Below are 21371 nucleotides of genomic sequence, written 5' to 3'. Positions count from 1 at the left end.
GTTACATTAGGCTAGGAGAGAAGGCTTTGCGGTCCTGCTTGTACCTCACTGATTGATTGTGGTTACCACACCGTACCTATCTATTTTTAATCGGTGCCTATTTAACATGCGGTATTCAATTCTGTTCAGCACTTTCATGAACATGAAAATAAGAGGCGTCGTCACATACATGTGTTTGTTTATGTCCACGTTATCGACGTTTTTTTTCTTCTTATAGATTGTGTCTTTATAACATTGAGTGTGGGAGCCTTTGTGATAGAGGCGCCCACGTCCCGCCATGCACCGCTGTGCTAAGCGCTAGTTAGCCTTGTAGCTTGACGCGCTAGCTCAGCACATTTGACCCTGTGAGTGGCTGTGAGCAGCAAGACATCCGGCCGCTGTGGATGGAAGATGGCGACACTTATCCTCCCGGGCGAATGGATCAAAAATTGGGAAAAAAATGGGAAACACGAATTGTGAGTGGTTCAACTTTAACTTGTTAAATGCGAGGCGAGGTGAGAAAAGTAACATCGTGGCGCTAGATTGCCGGGAATAATCAAGTGTTTGTCGGAGCTAACGCCAGCTAGCTTACACACAATTGACCGTCTGCTATTTCAACTGAAAACACGGTTTTGGAGCTTATATCATGGACTATAGCGGGTTTATTATTTGCGCAGTGGTTGGTTATGAGTAATAAACTCTGCAAATAGCAGCTAACGTTACATGCATCGCTGCAAGCATTGTCTATGGACCTCATGGAAGTGTAAATACCATGCTAGTTAGCATTAACGCAGTTTTTTCCAATTCTAACACAATATGTGATTGCTTGTCTTATCAACGTTACTACACTTACTAAACACATATACGTGTTATAAAGATTGCTGGGTTATATCACTTGCAATACTGGCTAATAAGGACATAGAGGGAAATACGCATCATGATACACAGCTAGCATATTAGCAGCACTGTTAGCCATTTTGCTTGTTTCATTGTAGTCAAGTCCATCCAAAACAAAGATGTCATTGGAAGGCCTAAACAACATAAAGTCATGCAAACTGTCAATTCAAACGAAAACGTATGACTAATCGAGCTCGCTATTGGTTTCAACGGTCAATCATTGTGATCAGATGTATTGGTAGTGGTCACTGCCAGGTTAACGTTGCACGTTCTGCGTAAACAACAACAATGTGTCACCGTCGCAAACTTTATCGTCTAATATGCATCTTGCAATTATTAATAGTGTATTTTGTCATGTAAAAAAATACTCAAATGTTTTCATTTCATTTGCTCATAAAGTAAATATTACAATACACAATAGCAGCGAATGTGCTTGCAATTTGTTGTTTAAACTGTAGTCCTAAAGGGGCCCTATTATGCAAAACCAAAATGTTTTACTTATTGGCACCTGCTGTTGTGCATTAGTCCCCAATATTTGTAATCAAACTGTAGGGTCATTGCAGAGAGATTTTATTTAAAAAAATCTTGCCTTTATACTTTCTCCAAACGATCTGTTTGGAATTTGTGACATCATCGATTGGGGAAAACATCACCAGATTATCCATATATGGTATAAATGTACCCAGAGTGCCGTGCACGTGTCCACCGTTGTAGTTTGTGTTGTAGTCAATAAGTTCCTTCTTTTTCTCTTTGCACATGCATCCTCCGCTGTTGCAATTTCAAATACAAAGTAGCATATACTTCTTAACTATATCTGTCAGTTGTTTCGATATGGAAATGCTGTAAACTACAACATTAGGCCCTTTTCCACCAAAATTTCAGGATCTTTTTGTTCCTGGAACCTGTAGTTCCCGGGACTCTAGGTTTCTGTAGAGGTGTATGGTTTGTGTTCCCACGGCCTTTCACAGTTCAGGGTACCGTATTTTCCGCACTTTAAGACGCACCGGATTATAAGGCGCACCTTCAATGAATGTCATATTACAAAACTTTGTTCATATATAAGGTGCACCAGATTATAAGGCGCACTTATGCATCCATTAGATGGAACTGCGCTAAAGGGAATGTCAACAAAACAGTCAGATAGGTCAGTCAAACTTTATTAATAGATTACAAACCAGCGTTCTGACAACTCTGTTCACTCCCAAAATGAATAAACAGCCGTTTTATTATTTTCCCCGAGGTAAAGTCAGTGACGTGGTGTTTTGTTTATCTTTTAACAACAGCAAGGTATAACAGTAGTGCAACATTTATATCACATATTGGAAGGGAACTTTTCCCTGATTCAATAAACACGTAAAAACAGATAATGTTACGGTAAATCAAACGTTAGTGCAATCACAATATAGTAACACTCGAAATAGTGCAGAGCAATAACAATATATCAATTACTCAACGTTGCTCAAACGTTAATGTCACACAACACACAAAATAAACATGTAAAGCTCACTTTATGAAGTTATTCCTCATCCACAAATCCCTCAAATTCTTCTTCTTCAGTGTCCGAATTAAACAGTTGGGCGGATACGGCATCCAACATGCCTGGCTCTGTCTCGTCGAAGTCGTCATTAATGGAGTCAATGTCGCTGCTGCTCAATTCCCGTGTTCTACTGCGTGACTGATCGTCTTAAGTTTAAACTCTGCGTCGTAAGCGTGTCTCTTAATAGGAGCCATTTTGGGGTCTTTACATAAACAAACTAATGGAAATCAAAACGGCACGCCTCGCGCAGTCATATATCCCAGCATGCACCGCACGCTTCTTCTTCTTCTACGGGGGCGGCTGCTTACCGTAGAAGAAGAACTTATTTTTCTACGGGGGAAAATTAAGTTGGCGGCTGCTTACCATAGAAGAAGAAGCGCTTCTTTTACGGGGGAAAACGAAGTTGGCGGTTGCTTACCGTAGTTGCGAGACCTAAACTTTATGAAAATGAAGTTTAGGTTTGTTGTGGCTCAATATTGGTCCATATATAAGGCGCACTGTATTATAAGGCGCACTGTCAGCTTTTGACAAAATTGGAGGTTTTTAGGTGCGCCTTATAGTGCAGAAAATACGGTAGTTTATACAAATTAGGCTGATGACGTATGGAGGAGTGATTTACTGTATTTTATACTATTAACCATGTAATTAAACAGACAATATTAGGTCAGTTATTTTACTAAAAAGTAAGTAAATTAAATACAACAATAATATACAAAGCAATATGATTTAAAAAATAAAGTGTACCGAATTGTCCATAAAAAGTAGTTTTTTTGTCCGCAATGTGCAACAGTCAGAAAGTCCTGTCAGTAAATGATGAAGTCATGAGGGTCAGGCGATTCCTTTTGGTCCATTTCAGTGTAAATAACAATATATAAATAATAAATGTCAAGTGTTTGTCTCACGGAAACAACACAAACACATCGACTTTAGCATTAGCTTGTTACCATTAGCATTCTGTTCACTCGGGTTGAGGTCAGGCCTTAACTAGAATTTGACAAATACCTAGGTCAAAAATTGGTTGTCCAAGAGGAACTTTGAAAGGTTGAAGTCTTGGGTATCCTCGCACCGTATAATTTATTTTACCTTGAGCGACACAATGAATTTCCAGAATAACAAAAGCTTTAATTGAGCTATAACTACCGTAATTTCCGGACTATAAGCCGCTACTTTTCCCCCTCGTTCTGGTCCCTGCGGCTTATACAACGGTGCGGCTTATTTACGGCCTGTTCTTCTCCGACACCGACGAAGAGGATTTCGGTGGTTTTAGTACGCAGGAGGAAGACGATGACACAATGATTAAAGACTGACTTTTCATATACCGGCAGGCTGGTTATTTTGATAACGTACAGGCGAGCACTTTGTATTACTTTGCACCATTGTATTATTTGTACTCTGCACGAATGCTGTTCGCCATGTCAAAGATGTGAAAGTTTGATTGAATGATTGAAAGATTTATTGTTAATAAATGGGACCCTTTGCGTTCCCAAACAGTCATCTCTGTCCTGACAATCCCCTTCGTGGTAGCAGGAACCCCTATATACTACGGTAATTACACATCAAAACCCTGCGGCTTATAGTCGGGTGCGGCTTATATATGGAACAATCTGTATTTTCCCCTAAATTTAGCTGGTGCGGCTTATAGTCAGGTGCGGCTTATAGTCCGGAAATTACGATATGTAGCACTCATCTAACATTATTCGATAATCAGCATGATTTTGTAACAGTCCATTTTTTTATTAATATCCTGAAGTTTAGCGTATTAAACAATTTTAACATCATAAAAACATAACATATTTTGAGCCACGACCAGGATTCCAACCCAAGACCTTTTGCTTTGCACGGAAAGTACTAATGACTTTCGCCACAGAGTCATCGGAAGTAATGGAGGAAATGTTCTCTAGATATTCTAAGCAGTGACAGAGCATGAGTTGGCCAAGGTACGTTTGGGGTAAAATATTATATATATATTATATTATATTCAATACCGTATTTTTCTGAGTATAAGTCGCTCCAGGGTATACGTTGCACCGGCCGAAAATGCACAATAAAGACGGAAAAAAACATATATACGTCGCACTGGAGTATAAGTCGCATTTTTGGGGGAAATTTATTTGATAAAATCCAACACCAAGAATAGACATTTGAAAGGCAATTTAAAATAAATAAAGAATAGTGAACAACAGGCTGAATAAGTGTACGCCATATGACACACAAATAACCAACTGAGAACGTGCCTGGTATGTTAATGTAACATATTATGGCAAGAGTCATTCAAATAACTATAACATATAGAACATGCTATACGTTTACCAAACAATCTGTCACTCCCAATCGCTAAATCCGATGAAATCTTCCTCCCCGGTGTTGCTCCTGGTATGTGCCGCTCCCTTTCTTTTTGCTGCTCGATCGCCGTTTTCTGCTGCATATTTCACTATGTCCAGCTTGTAATCTGCAGTATATGATTTCCTTTTCGGTGCCATTTTAGTTCAGTCCTTCTCAGTTTTTATAAGTTACCGCCAATGTTGATGTGATCCATTTTAATATCTTCGGCAGTAGCGTATAGCATATAGCTGTTAGCATTCCATGAACCACAATGCACTTCTGCCATGACCCTCCCCCGCCATATTCTTATTGGTTGGCATGTGAGTGACGATTGCTGACGTGCGTGTGACGATTGCGGACATTTTCTTCGTCGCTCACGCGAATGAGATAAATAATATTATTTTATATTTTACGGTAATGTGTTAATAATTTCACACATAGGTCGCTCCGGAGTATACGTCGCACCCACGGCCAAACTATGAAAAAAAACGTCGACATTTTAATGTGCTTCTTCGCGCAAAAAGCCCCCACACACACACACAATGCCGTAAAGTTTTACGCAGAGAGCGTCTTCTGCATTTACCATTAGCGTTCACATCAATTTCATTTAGGTGAAAGCAACATTTGTTACATCAGTATGATTTAATGGTAACGTTATGTTATTGTTGACCGCACATATCAGCTCGGATTATGTTTAAATTAAAAGTGTACTTCATTGCGTTACGTTGTGGGGGTTGTAGCAGGCTGTGCGTGACCAAGGATCGTATATTGTATTATCTACCACATCGGGGTGTACAGTGCATATGATCTCCTACACAAAGTACATTTACAGTTAGTCACATCATCGTCCTTTTGTCACTTAATTAAAAAAAATACAGAGGACATGACCAATGGTAGTTTTGGCCATGGTTGAGGCTAATAACTACACAAATGGATTGTCACTGACTACTTTAACAGCATCTAAAAAAGTCAATACGTATAATTTGATGTCATTTACTTTTGTTCCACTTGTGTGCTGCCTCCTTTGATTCACATTTAACCAACGAAGTCAGAGTAATAAGCATCTGAGGTCGTTGCTTTGAATCAGCTTCATACTCCACTGTAAATACGTTTATAAGAGTCCGTCCACTTCTCGTAGCGTCGCGCATCGAGTGAAGTTTAAAAAAATAATAAAGAACAATAAACTGCATATTGTTTTAAAGGCTGTATACGACTGAGTAAAAACACTGCAAAATAGTTTTGACTGGTCAGCGTTCTTCAGCACACAGATGTCCCACTTAAGTTCCTTGCAAGTTGAAAGTTCCTTTCGTTCTTCTCTCTCTCTCTCTCTCTCTGTTGTCAAGTTTGTTGTAATAGAAATACACAAAAAAATTACAAATAAACAAGTCGTCCTCACATACTGCGTAATGGTGGTCCTGTGTTTAGGAACGCCCCCAACAGTGTTATACCAATCAGCGTTCAACAGCACAGCCCGCCCCCAATAATGTTCAGGGAACCATCCCCAAAGTCCCACCCAGCTAGCAGGAACTTTGAAAAGTTTCTAAAAAACTAAATATACCCGTGTTGTTTTGGTGGAAACGGGGAACTTTATTTACCCGGGTAAATGGGAAAGTTATTGTAGAAGTTTCGGCGTTGTAAAAGGGCCTAAAGATGGCACAAATAAGACACAGTTGAAGTAAGACCTTCCAGAAAATGGTGCAACTTGAAGAGACTGCTTAGAAAACAGCATAAACGGTCTCGCAAAACATAATTTTTACAAGATTTTGACACTTATTCCAGCACCTGAAATTGAAGCCTCCAGTCGAGTGCGGGAAATGCAACTCTACGAGCCAAAGAAGACCGCAACAAAAAAACAAACTCGGGTTAAATGCCTTTTAATGTAGTGGAATCATTTATACAATGTAGGGCTGCAACTAACAATTAATTTGATAATTGATTAATCTGTCGATTATTATTTCGATTAATTGATTAATAATCGGATAAAAGAGACAAACTACATTTCTATCCTTTCCAGTATTTTATTGAAACAAAAAAACAGCATACTGGCGCCATGTTCTTTCAACTTGCCAAATAAAACAAGGAATATGTTACAAAAATGCACACTTTTGACACCCCTGCTATAGATAATAAAAAATTAAATCTGATAAATCTACCGATAAAAAGCAGAGCCTGACGACGCATGCGTGTTTATCATAACTCTCTCGCTCTCTCTGTCTCTCCCCCTCCCTCACGAATGCTGCTGTGCACATAATTTGTTTTGTTTTTAACCTTCTTAATCCTGAACGTACATTTAAAATACATGCAACCCTAACTCAAAATGCCGGACATTTGAGGCATTTAAGAAACACCGCCAGGACCGCCCCGCAAAAGAGGACATGTCCGGTGAAAAGAGGACGTATGGTCAGGACCTAGCCCGGTCGCTGCTAGCATTTTCACCGGACATGTCCTCTTTTGCTAGCATGCTAGCAGTGAACGGGCTACGATAGACTGACCATATATCCTCTTTTTACCGGACATGTCCTCTTTTGCGGGGCTGTCAGGGCACAGTTTCATAAATGCCTCAAATGTCCTGCATTTTGAGTATTGTTTACACAACGTGCAGTACGCTACTTAATATGTCCGTGTGGAAACTCGTTCGGTACACCTCCGCACCGAACCGAAACCCCCGTACCGAAACGGTTCGATACAAATACAAGTACTGTTACACCCCTATTATTTTGATTATTGTTTCTCAGCTGTTTGTAAATGTTGCAGTTTATAAATAAAGGTTAAAAAAAAAAAAAAAAAAAAGTGGCCTCAGCGTATGCGCATATCATTGATCCAACGAATCGATGACTAAATTAATCGCCAACTATTTTTATAATCAATTTTAATCGATTTAATCGATTAGTTGTTGCAGCCCTAATACAATGTATATATTAAGGCTGCACGATTTTGAGAAAAAACCTAAGTGGGTTTTTTTTTTCACAAAATTGCGATTGCAACTCGATTTGCAATTTTTATAATTTATACATATAAATGCATAAAACTCGTGAACAAGACTCCGAGGTACTTGAACTCCTCCTTGTTCACGTGTGAGGGAAGAGTGGATTGTGAAATCGACAGGCGGATCGGTGCGGCATCTTCAGTAATGCGGACGCTGTATCGATCCGTTGTGGTGAAGAAGGAGCTGAGCCGGAAGGCAAAGCTCTTAATTTACCGGTCGATCTACGTTCCCATCCTCACCTACGGTCACGACCGAAAGGACAAGATCACTGGTACAAGCGGCCGAAATGAGTTTCCTCCGCCGGGTGGCGGGGCTCTCCCTTAGAGATTGGGTGAGAAGCTCTGCCATCCGGGAGGAGCTCAAAGTAAAGCCGCTGCTCCTCCACATCGAGAGGAGCCAGATGAGGTGGTTCGGGCATCTGGTCAGGATGCCACCCGAACGCCTCCCTAGGGAGGTGTTTCGGGCACGTCCGACCGGTAGGAGGCCACGGGGAAGACGCAGGACACGTTGGGAAGACTATCTCTCCCGGCTGGCCTGGGAACGCCTCTGTATTCCCCGGGAGGAGCTGGACGAAGTGGCTGGGGAGTAGGGTTGGGTATCGTTAGAATTCGAACAATTCCGATTCCGATTCTTTGTTTCGATTCCGATTCCTGACGATTCTCGATTCCGATTCTTTTAAGAGGCAGGGTCAAAAAAAAGTTTAGGATATTTTAAATGAGCTAGCTAACCTACAGTCTTTCTGAATGAAATAGTCTGACATTCTCCATCAATTTTAATTCTATTAACTTTTTATGAACTTTACTATGAATTCCTCACAGGGCTGTTTTCAACTAGAATATAAATATCAAATCTATGAACTTGAATATAAATATTATAAATTATGAATACATTTTCCCAGGGGTACACTTTCCTCAAGAGAGCTTTATTTTTGAAAACCTCATGAAAACACATTTACACATAAGTGTATGATGCTGCAGGAAACCTCATGAAAACACATTTACACGTAAGTGTATGATGCTGCAGGAAACCTCATGAAAACACCTTTACACGTAAGTGTATGATGCTGCAGGAAACCTCATGAAAACACCTTTACACATAAGTGTATGATGCTGCAGGAAACCTCATGAAAATACATTTACACACACAAGTGTATGATGCTGCAGGTACTTAAAAATGTTACTGTGCTCCCACTGATGGGCTAACCTGGTGCAGAAAAGCAAATAAACAATAAGAAACAACTTGCAAAACCCAGTCCAGATTAGCAGCAGGTACAGTATAAAATCAGAGACAGTTCTTGTTTAGGAAAATGACCTAAACAAGAACTCATCCTGCCTTCTCAGGCAGGATGCGTGAGCGTTCTGGACAGATAGTGTCTCCTGCTTTGGAAAATACACGTTCGCTGGGTGTGGAAGAAGCTTGAACGCATAAATAGGAGAAAGCGAGATCTGACAGCAAAGGATAAGTCTTTTGTTGGTTCCACCGGACCACCACCATGCAGCAGGGTCGTCAGACATAAGTATCGGTGGAACGTCCTGGTACATCTGCAGCTCTCTCTCCACTCGTTTCTTGATGGACATGGAGCTCTGTTATTTCGCGGTTATTTCATTTTTTTTTGTAAAGTAAAGCCACACTTTCGACCGCCGAAGCCCGCTATCCATGCTTGAGCTTGACTAACTCGCTCGGCTATGCTAACACTTCCGGCGGTGGGCGCTTCTTTGTTGGTGTTCAGCGGCTTCTTCTTCCGGTTCGGCGGACATATTTTTTTCCGGTCGGCGGACTGGGTATCGAAACTAGGAATCGAAATTTAAACTTTTGAACGATTCCGGGAGAATCGGAAAGTTAGTCCCGGTTCCAATCGATACTCGATACCCAACCCTACTGGGGAGAGGGAAGTCTGGGCTTCCCTGCTTAGGCTGCTGCCCCCGCGACCCGACCTCAGATAAGCGGAAGAAGATGGATGGATGGATAAATGCATAAAACTACAAAAATAACAAGTAAAGGAAGACATGTTACTTTTAGACTGTCAATCAACATATTCTTGTCTGAAGGTGCCACACATTAGAACAATATGCAACAATTTGCATAAAGCAAATATTTTTTTAAGTAAACAGACTAAGCAGTCTCTTCTGTCTTCATCATGTTCCTAAACAGAAGAAATAACAGGGTTTCCCTTTAATGTAATTGAATGTGGCGCGCCGCCACAGCATTTTGATTACCGCCACACATTGAAAATATATATTTTTCTTTGAAAACAAATTAAAGTAGTATAATATATTGTAGCCCCCAAAATAAATCACAAAGTCCTACGCTATTTTTAAGTTTTATTACCGCTCTTATGATAACAAACGGCACAATTGCAACAGGTTTAACCTCCCGTGCATACACTTTCGTTTCGTGAGTCCGTGCTTCCCCGGACACACAACAACACTTCCTCATTTTCCGCCAATCACCTTTCAGGCATGGACAGTGTGTTTGCGAACATTAAAAAACTGACATCAAATCTAAGTCACACGGACATAACATTAGCTGGTCGCTCCAGTATGAATTGATATATATAGCCTATTATTTGCGCACTATTGACAAGTGATGTATCGAAAACTTGACCATCGAGAAAAGACTTTGATCCCCGGAAACCGCGCTATCAAAACCGGACGTAAACAAAACGCACACCATTGTGACTGTCTGGATGTCAGCATGTCTGTGATGTGGATGTAATTTTTATATATATTCCAGATATACCCGCTGACAGCCATCTACAACATGTCCCTGAATAACAATAACAACTATACAGTGTTTGTAATGTAATCAAAATGTATAATAACAATGCAGGTAACCATTTAAAAAGATATAAACTTTTGTTTCTATTGACTGTAGACTTGTTTACCATTGTGAGCACTGTACATGTACACACTGAGCATTTTAGTCACATTTGTGTCTAAAACTTGGTCGTGCAAGTTTTGGGAGGGGGGGGGGGTAGCACATGTGCAAATACAGATTTTAACCCTTTCATCCCATTTTGCTTCCAAAATAAATGTACTCAAAGTGGATCAAGGTAGAGTAAAAATGTTAGCCTATCTGGATAGCATGTTTGAAATAAGCTTTAACCATAAACAAATGGACATGAGATTGACATGGAAATGTCACCATGAGTGCTGCAGAGCTGTGTCCCCCTCCTCTTCCTCCATGTTCGGACACTTCTTTAACATGGAATAAACAGTCTTAGGTTGCAGGAACTGGTCAGTAAAAGACTATGTTTTTTCACCACCTTAAAACTTGACTGCACTGCGCGCTCATAACTTTGAAGGTTAGTTAGTTAGATTCAGTTTTTTTCGAACATGCAATACAACTACAGCAGAGGGAATATTGAACAACAAAGTGACAAACTTTCCATCCAAACAAAAACCCGTTTGTTGACAAAAACATACAGCCATGGAAGCACATTTAATCTATTTGGCAGAGGTAACACAATCCAGTGAAAGATTCAAAAGAGCTGCCGTCGGAGCCGACAAATTGCTGCTGATGCTAGCCGGCTGAGTTAACAAAAACAGCTTAAGCTTAGGCCTGGGCCGATATTAGTGAACTAGTCATTGACTATCTTTACGCTTAGTCGGCTAATCGGATTATAAAGCGTACACAAATTTGGTGGCTCTAATTCAGCCATCGACTTTTAAATTCAGTTGCGATATTGTAGGCATGTGTTTACTAATAAAGATGATTAATTAATTCATAAATATTTATTTGTACTGTTAGTATGCTGCTCATTCTGCTTTTATAGAAAATAAAATAACTATCAAACTTGTGGTCATTTAAAAGAAAGGACAGGCAAAGTGCTAAAAAAACAAAATGTTTTTTTTTAATGTAAAAAAGGGCAGTTAAAATAGTAGCAATAACAACAAACGATAAAACACCAAAACTGTCTAACTTGCCCAAAAAGAACAAAGTATTTTGTGTTGATGTGTTTAAAAAAACTGCACACTGGTATATTATTGATTATTTGTTAACTCCTGGCATTTTTATAAATCTAATAGGTTTAATGTATAGCACTGTATTATTGATCAATTCTTAACATTTTAGTTATCGGATAAATTGTATGTTTAATCTTATGATACCGGGGCATTGGTGCCTAATGTTGTGGGTGTCTGCTTTAAAATGCACTTGAATGGATTTAGACAAAGTTCAGCTGACGGACTTTGCTAAAATGAAAGGTAAAGTTATTTTTCACACAACTTCGTCTCACATTTCTTAGTAGAGGTGGGGGAAATAATAGATTTTTAGATGCATCGCAATTAAGACTTGGACGATTATAAAAGCGATTTGTAAACAGCAATCGATTTATTTATTGTAAATAAAGACAGTCCTAATATTTGGCTGACCGTGACGAGCCACCTCAGAGAGCTCCAACCAGCTCCTTCATTTTAGGGCATTTATGCATTTCCATTAATTTAATAAACAAAATGGGAATTAACTTAACTGTTTTTTATTGCAAATGCACTGTTTTTTAAAGTTGCACGTGATAAACGCTTATTTAGTGAAACAAAAATAAATAAAACTGCATCAATATACATATATGCATCAATTATCAATTTTTAATCAAATCATAGCTTCTGAATCGTAATTGTAATCAAATCGTGAGGTACTCAAAGATTCCCACCACTACTTGTTAGCTAGCTAGCAAGGTAACAAGCTAACAATCTTACCAAGTTGACACCTCATCCTCCAGATGTCCGAGGACTCATTGGACACCAAATCAAATTTGTTTTGCCCTCAAGTGACACATATCTGATATTTTTTGTCAGTCTAAAAGCTCTAAAGTTCTCCAAATCTGATATTGTTGCATCAGATTTGGGCCACATCAGGAGGTAGTTTGATTCTGTTAGGAATCTTGATATTTTCAAATCTGGCAATGCGACCTGTTTGCAACTTTAATGTTATCTTTGGTCGAGCTTCATGTTCGCAGCATGATTCCTTTTTTTTTTGTTGCAGTTTTCCATCGTCTGCCTTCTTGCTCAACATAACAGCCACGGCACAAACCCACTAAAACGCTGATCTGAGGCGTACATGTTTTCTCGTGTTGGAGCGACTTTCTTGTTCATTTACAGAATCCGGTAAACTTCATTTTGTTTTCACTTTATCAAACTGCAAAAAGGAAGCAGGTGGGACCACATTGTGCACCCTTAAATTGGAGTCTGATAAAGATCACGTTTTACTTGTAAACTAAACAGTCAGCTGGAAAAAAATCAGATTTCGAAAAAAAGATTTGATCTACTCAGGCCTTCATTGTAAACATAGCCTTACATAAATGCTCCTGTATGTATCACAAATGTAATGTCAAAAATACAAGATCAGCTTTGCAAAATGACCAAGTTATTCATGTCTTTAACAAGAATAGGAGGAAATGTGTCACACTTTACATGACCCGCGATGTTCGAGTGGCCGCGCTGACTTGCGTCACTTCGGAAAAAAGACGTTTGATGACGTCATGACTATTGGTGACATATTTATTTGTCGACGAATCGCTGCACGCACCCCAAAGCAAAATTCTCCTCACAAACATAAATGTAACCGTTTGACTCTCGCCCCATAACCAATCAAAACAGAGAAGATGTGGTTTGAAGGAGAATGCAGATTTACACTAAAATCGATTTAAAACAAAAAAAGCTTTGATTAAGATTATGTCAATTTGATTAACCATTTGAGTATAAATAATACAAATTGATAAAACTGGCGTGCCCGAAACTCTAAATGGACATCGTCTTTTGAGAGCAGTGGTGTGTGGGTAGGGATGATGTTTGTTAAGAAATTATCGATTTCGATGCTGTTATCGAATCCTCTTATCGTACCGATTCCTTATCGATTCTCTCATCGAATCCAGATAGGTTGTTGTGTATGGAAAAAAACACAATACTTGGTTTAACAAAAGCTCACTTTTATTTTTTAAGAAATAAATAAAAAAAAACAGAGCAAACACTGCCCTGGTCACTCTGACTGTCATGAATGTCATCATCTGAAATAGGATAACATTAACATTATCTTAATTCACATCTTGCAAGCACTAGTTTATTAGACAGACCGGCAAACTCTGGAGTGGTGTAGGCTACAAGATTACGTTAACGTTATCAGACACATACAAAAAGGCTAACGTTAACGTTACCGTTAGCCACTGACTATGCTTAGGTAGCGTTATTCTAGCTAACATTACTGCAGTCCTGGTTGACATAAGAGGTAACGTTATTTTAGCCTAAAGGCTACAAGTGAGCAGATATGGAAATTAACCGGCCACAGTTAACGTTAGTTACTCACCGGCACTATCACTGGGACTGCAGGTTGAAGCAGAGGAAGAGGGGCATGTTTCGGCATCTCTGTTGCTGCTTCTCCACGCGTCGAAGACACAACACGTTTCTCTAACCTTCAGGTTGTGTACGGCCTGAACATGTTTCAACATGTTTGTTGTACTACTCCCCTTACAGGAAAGCAAAGTCTGGCAATAATTGCAGATAGCTGTTGTCCTCGTCGTATTTCTTAGTAAAGTGAAGCCATGCCTTGGAGCAGTTTTTTCCAATCCATTGTTGTTGCTGCTTCTGTATCTCTGCCGAATGACTGAGCTACGTCATTTCCTGTGACGTGCCACAGGACATTTCCTGTGACACGGGATTCGTTCCCAGGGATTTGAATAAAGAACCAAATCTTTTTCTTTACTATAGTGGCTTCGATAACGGGAACCGTTTCTCAAAAAGGGATTCGAATCCACGGAATCGGTTCTTTTCTTATCGAACAATCGGGAAAACCGGTTTTCGAACATCATCCCTATGTGTGAGTGCTGTAATCTGTGTGGCGGCGAATATATTTACAAACATTTTTTGAAAATGCACACATGATAAAAGTACAATTTTAGTGTTGTTGATGTGCATTTATTTGGAAAAAATAAATAAGATTATGGCAAGCAGAACTATCTTCCCTAAAATACGCAGTAAGGCTATAAAATGTTTTTGGTCCGATTACTCTTTTAATCAGACTAACTAATCGATAGATTCCTTGTTTATTAAATTTATCGGTATCTGCAGCCCTATTTATAACCTTGACATTTCTCTAATATGGTACACCCTGGACAAGTCACCACCTAATTGCGGGGCTAACAGACATTTTTTTGCATTAAAAAAGAGCAGCTCGAAGACCTCAATGAGAAATAAAAACTATGGACCCAGATTTCCCTCGCCCGGACGCGGGTCACCAGGGCCCCCCTCTGGAGCCAGGCCCGGAGGTGGGGCATGATGGCGAGCGCCTGGTGGCCGGGCCTTTCCCCATGGGGCCCGGCCGGGCACAGCCCGAAGAGGCAACGTGGGTTCCCCCTCCAATGGGCTCACCACCCATAGCAGGGGTCATAGAGGTCGGGTGCGATGTGAGCTGGGCGGCAGCCGAAGGCAGGGCACTTGGCGGTCCGATCCTCGGCTACAGAAGCTAGCTCTTGGGACGTGGAACGTCACCTCGCTGGGGGGGAAAGGAGCCTGAGCTAGTGCGCGAGGTGGAGAAGTTCCGACTAGACATTGTCGGAGTCACTTCGACGCACAGCAAGGGCTCTGGAACCAGTTCTCTCGAGAGGGGCTGGACTCTCTTCTACTCTGGCGTTGCCGGCAGTGAGAGGCGACGGGCTGGGGTGGCAATTGTTGTTGCCCCCCGGCTCAGAGCCTGCATGTTGGAGTTCAACCCGGTGGACGAGAGGGTAGCTTCCCTCCGCCTTCGGGTGGGGGAACGGGTCCTGACTGTGGTTTGTGCTTACGCGCCAAACCGCAGCTCAGAGTACCCACCCTTTTTGGATTCACTCGAGGGAGTACTTGAGAGTGCTCCCCCGGGTAATTCCCTCGTTCTACTGGGGGACTTCAACGCTCATGTTGGCAGCGAATGGCTGCCCGGATCTGAACCCGAGCTGTGTTTTGTTATTGGACTTTTGTGCCCGTCACAGATTGTCCATAACGAACACCATGTTCAAACATAAGGGTGTCCATATGTGCACTTGGCACCAGGACACCCTAGGCCGCAGTTCCATGATCGACTTTGTAGTTGTGTCGTCGGATTTGCAGCCTCATGTTTTGGACACTCGGGTGAAGAGAGGGGCGGAGCTTTCTACCGATCACCACCTGGTGGTGAGTTGGCTGCGATGGTGGGGGAGGATGCCGGACAGACCTGGCAGGCCCAAACGCATTGTGAGGGTTTGCTGGGAACGTCTGGCAGAGTCTCCTGTCCGAGAGAGTTTCAATTCCCACCTCCGGAAGAGCTTTGAACATGTCACGAGGGAGGTGCTGGACATTGAGTCCGAATGGACCATGTTCCGCACCTCTATTGTCGAGGCGGCTGATTGGAGATGTGGCCGCAAGGTAGTTGGTGCCTGTCGTGGCGGTAATCCTAGAACCCGTTGGTGGACACCGGCGGTGAGGGATGCCGTCAAGCTGAAGGAGTCCTATCGGGTTCTTTTGGCTGATAGGACTCCTGAGGCAGCGGACAGGTACCGACAGGCCAAGCGGTGTGCGGCTTCGGCGGTCGCAGAGGCAAAAACTCGGACATGGGAGGAGTTCGGGGAAGCCATGGAAAACGACTTCCGGACGGCTTCGAAGCGATTCTGGACCACCATCCGCCGCCTCAGGAAGGGGAAGCAGTGCACTATCAACACCGTGTACGGTGAGGATGGTGTTCTGCTGACCTCGACTGCGAATGTTGTGGATCGGTGGAGGGAATACTTCGAAGACCTCCTCAATCCCACCAACACGTCTTCCTATGAGGAAGCAGTGCCTGGGGAATCTGTGGTGGGCTCTCCTATTTCTGGGGCTGAGGTTGCTGAGGTAGTTAAAAAGCTCCTCGGTGGCAAGGCCCCGGGGGTGGATGAGATCCGCCCGGAGTTCCTTAAGTCTCTGGATGCTGTGGGGCTGTCTTGGTTGACAAGACTCTGCAGCATCGCGTGGACATCGGGGACGGTACCTCTGGATTGGCAGACCGGGGTGGTGGTTCCTCTCTGTAAGAAGGGGAACCGGAGGGTGTGTTCTAACTATCGTGGGATCACACTCCTCAGCCTTCCCGGTAAGGTCTATTCAGGTGTGCTGGAGAGGAGGCTACGCCGGATAGTCGAACCTCGGATTCAGGAGGAACAGTGTGGTTTTCGTCCTGGTCGTGGAACTGTGGACCAGCTCTATACTCTCGGCAGGGTCCTTGAGGGTGCATGGGAGTTTGCCCAACCAGTCTACATGTGTTTTGTGGACTTGGAGAAGGCATTCGACCGTGTCCCTCGGGAAGTCCTGTGGGGAGTGCTCAGAGAGTATGGGGTATCGGACTGTCTGATTGTGGCGGTCCGCTCCCTGTATGATCAGTTCCAGAGTTTGGTCCGCATTGCCGGCAGTAAGTCGGACACGTTTCCAGTGAGGGTTGGACTCCGCCAAGGCTGCCCTTTGTCACCGATTCTGTTCATAACTTTTATGGACAGAATTTCTAGGCGCAGTCAAGGCGTTGAGGGGATCTGGTTTGGTGGCTGCAGGATTAGGTCTCTGCTTTTTGCAGATGATGTGGTCCTGATGGCTTCATCTGGCCAGGATCTTCAGCTCTCGCTGGATCGGTTCGCAGCTGAGTGTGAAGCGACTGGGATGAGAATCAGCACCTCCAAGTCCGAATCCATGGTTCTCGCCCGGAAAAGGGTGGAGTGCCATCTCCGGGTTGCGGAGGAGACCCTGCCCCAAGTGGAGGAGTTCAAGTACCTCGGAGTCTTGTTCACGAGTGGGGGAAGAGTGGATCGTGAGATCGACAGGCGGATCGGTGCGGCGTCTTCAGTAATGCGGACGCTGTATCGATCCGTTGTGGTGAAGAAGGAGCTGAGCCGGAAGGCAAAGCTCTCAATTTACCGGTCGATCTACGTTCCCATCCTCACCTACGGTCACGAGCTTTGGGTTATGACAGAAAGGACAAGATCACGGGTACAAGCGGCCGAAATGAGTTTCCTCCGCCGGGTGGCGGGGCTCTCCCTTAGAGATTGGGTGAGAAGCTCTGCCATCCGGGGGGAGCTCAAAGTAAAGCCGCTACTCCTCCACATCGAGAGGAGCCAGATGAGGTGGTTCGGGCATCTGGTCAGGATGCCACCCGAACGCCTCCCTAGGGAGGTGTTTAGGGCACGTCTGACCGGTAGGAGGCCACGGGGAAGACCCAGGACGCGTTGGGAAGACTATGTCTCCCGGCTGGCCTGGGAACGCCTCGGGATCCCCCGGGAGGAGCTGGACGAAGTGGCTGGGGAGAGGGAAGTCTGGGCTTCCCTGCTTAAGCTGCTGCCCCCGCGACCCGACCTCGGATAAGCGGAAGAAGATGGATGGATGGATGGTATTTAAAAAAACAAACTAAAAAATCACAGCTTTTGCTCAATACTTTGTTGATGCACCTTTGGCAGCACTTACATCCTCAAGTCTTTTTGAATACGATGCCACAAGCGTCGCATGCCTATCTTTGGGCAGTTTCGCCCATTTTTCTTTGGTCATTCCTCATTGCAGCACCTTTCAAGCTCCATCAGGTTGACTGGGACACCATGGTTTTCATCCAGGATGTCTCTATACATTGCTGCATTCATCTTATTTAGTCTAGTCAAGGAGGTGACCAAGAACCCAATGGTCACCCCGTCAGAGCTCCAGCATTCCTCTGTGGAGAGAGGAGAACACCTTCCAGAAGGACAACCATCTTTGTAGCAATCCACCAATTAGGCATGTATAGTATACAGGGTTTCCGCGGTGCATTAAAAAGCATTATAAGTCATTAAATGTATTTTGTGAAAATTAAGACCTTAAATGGCATTAAAAGCATTAAATGCGATGACAATTGTAGGACTTGGCTGATAGTCAATACGTCAATCAATCTAACGATAAATGAACATGAATAATAACGTTGCAATCATCAAACAATTGCTGCGTCGGTCTGTGTGTTTCTTTTCTTCAGCTCTAACTTTTAAACTGGACACGATAACTTTTTTAAGAGCGAAAAAAGCACGACTTCCATAGCATACACTCTGCTGGACAGCAAAATCAAACGGCCTAGGACCCCAAACTTTGCCATTCTTTCCTTAACTCTGACACAATGTCATGTTAATGAGGAAGCTAAGCTTGTTTCATGCACGACTCCTTTATTTCAGTGTGCAGTTCAACACACGAGCTAAGTTGGCTAACGTTAACAACTTTCGCAACGTAGGCACCTCCGGTAACCTACTATGGCCTTGGATGGACAAACAGGGCAATTCTCACAACAGACCAAAACTCGTATTCTCTGACATTCCAAAGTAAATTAATAATAGTTCCTTCTGCTGCCTGACACTTCATACTTAACTTGCTATCTAATATACCCATTTCAAACAATGTGAAAATATGATCTTTTCAAAATGTTAGATTAAATCAGGTTTTTTTTTTCCATTTGCACAAGGGTTTTCTAATCATCAATTAGCCTTCTGAGCCAATGAGCAAACACATTGTACCATTAGAACACTGGAGTGATAGTTGCTGGAAATGGGCCTCTATACACCTATGTAGATATTGCACCAAAAACCAGACATTTGCAGCTAGAATAGTCATTTACCACATTAGCAATGTATAGAGTGTATTTCTTTAAAGTTAAGACTAGTTAAAAGTTATCTTCATTGAAAAGTACAGTGCTTTTCCTTAAAAAATAAGGACATTTCAACGTGACCCCAAACTTTTGAACGGTAGTGTGTATATATGTATATATATATATATATATATATATATATATATATATATATATATATATATATATATATATATATATATATATATATATATATATATATATATATATATATATATATATATATATATTCTTATGCAGAGCACATGTCACATTGATCCACAAGGGAAATTTGAACAATTTCCCTTGTGGATCAATAAAGTTTGTGTTTGTCTAAGCACAGACCTTTTCCATGGTATATAATGTGTATTATAAATTTATACTATTAATTAGGTTGGTGGTTATTATGTAACAATGGGAATTATTTGTGGTAAAGTTTTGCACAGAAGTATTTGAGTGCCAGACCGGAAGCCATGTTGACAGCTACCAATGTATGTCTGTGTCTGTAATATATCAATAAAAAGACCTAGTGATTATTAAAAATGTTCACTTTTTCGAGTGAATTAACAATGGCTTGTGGATTACTGGATCGCTTAGAAGTTGACAGACTGTAGCAGCGATCGTGAGTTGCGTGTTCGCTTCAAACTGACACTAACTCTTCTTAATGTGTGTGACTATAAGGGATGAGGTTGTTACAAACTTAAGTGTGGTGTTGCGTCCTTATTTGTGATTATTCCAAGCTGATTATCGTTTACCCATACGTAGTAGCGGCACTTGAACTGAACGTGAAAGCGTGTCATAATTAATACGGTCGGCTGGATAAAAAAATATCGATAGCCGTACCATTTGTCCAAAATCTTAACGGTCTTCCTGGACCGACCCAATTAGGAACCTGTACCAAAAAATACCCGTACACGGTATACAGCCCTATATATTAATATTAAAAATTTAATAAATATAAGTTGACTTAAATTTAGGGAGGTCTTGGAATGCTGTTTTTTTGGTGTTGCCCTCAAACTCATTTGTTCTATATATATGTTAGCAATAATTTTAATAAGTGTGACATAACTGTTAGCTCCAATGTGACTGGTCTTTCTTGTTTTCCTCCAGTGCAAAACTCTGCAAAGGGCTCACAGAGAAAATAGAGCATGGATGTCAGACTAAAGGTAAACTGAAAATGAATATGTTAATTAAATTAATTTAAAAAAGTTTTAAATGCTTCAGCACTTGTCCTGTAAAATATTTGTATTATTATCATGTCTGTTTATTCACACTAGTAAATGAAGCGGTGTATGAGTAAGTGGTCTTGAGCTGCTCATGTGTAGTTGTTTGTGCTCTTGTAGAATACCAAACTGCAAATCCTCAGTCCTAAAAGATTTGTCTGGTGTTGTAGGCAAATGTAGCAGAACTGTAATAATTCATGTATTTTCTGTATACCCACTCAGAAATCCAGACAGCCTTATATGAGGTCTGCTGGCAAGTTGTACAGGGTAACCTCAAGTTGGACCTCATTGTGAACGTCCTTGGAGAGATGATGGTAAGAGTTTGTGTAAACACGATACAATATTGCAAATGACATGCAGCATTTTCGACCAAAGATGACTAACATTTTTAATTTTTCCTTTGTCTTTTCCAACAGGAACTTCGAGATGACATGACATCAATTTTAGCAGATGTGTTTAGTATTCTAGGTATTGGATTTTGTTTGGATTTTTATGTTATTCATTAGGCTAATAAGTCTCATCACTTTCAAAATGTGGCACGCTATAACTGTGTGTGTGTGTGTGTGTATTTGTGTGTTTTTTTGTCGCAGATGTAGAAACTGTTGCACTGGAGGACAAACACAAGCGCGACCAATACATCCAGTTGGTGGGAGCGTGTTTGGTAAGATTATTAAATGATTTCATATGTACCTAATAGAGGTGAAACGATTGATAGATATTCCTAAATTTCAAGTACCGGTATATCGATCTGTGCTCGGCAAGTTTGCCTTCCGGAAGATAGGTATTGATCCAAAATTGTTTTAGAAGGGAATCGATCAATTTTATTGATACTATA

At 41.7% G+C, this 21371-nt stretch overlaps 1 protein-coding gene across 7 annotated transcripts in view; it reads left to right on the top strand.

Moving 5' to 3' along the window:
• Positions 1 to 276: 276 nt before the first annotated feature.
• thoc2 (THO complex 2) overlaps positions 277 to 21371 on the top strand; it is a 54458-nt gene continuing 33363 nt past the window's right edge. For 4 of the 7 annotated variants that reach the window (XM_062047948.1, XM_062047947.1, XM_062047946.1 and 1 more), the window contains exons 1-5: positions 278 to 455; positions 20424 to 20479; positions 20759 to 20850; positions 20953 to 21004; positions 21127 to 21197. In XM_062047948.1, the coding sequence (XP_061903932.1) occupies positions 391 to 455; positions 20424 to 20479; positions 20759 to 20850; positions 20953 to 21004; positions 21127 to 21197 (336 nt within the window). In that variant the 5' untranslated portion in view covers positions 278 to 390. Of the gene's footprint in view, positions 456 to 20423; positions 20480 to 20758; positions 20851 to 20952; positions 21005 to 21126; positions 21198 to 21371 lie in introns of all 7 variants that reach the window. The other 3 variants (XR_009826248.1, XR_009826247.1, XM_062047949.1) reach the window with 2 other exon arrangements.

The sequence above is a fragment of the Entelurus aequoreus genome, linkage group LG05 (genome assembly GCF_033978785.1).
Source record: "Entelurus aequoreus isolate RoL-2023_Sb linkage group LG05, RoL_Eaeq_v1.1, whole genome shotgun sequence".
NCBI lineage: Eukaryota > Metazoa > Chordata > Actinopteri > Syngnathiformes > Syngnathidae > Entelurus > Entelurus aequoreus.
Note: the sequence above shows the minus strand (reverse complement) of the source record. Positions and strands in the feature narration are given on the sequence as shown.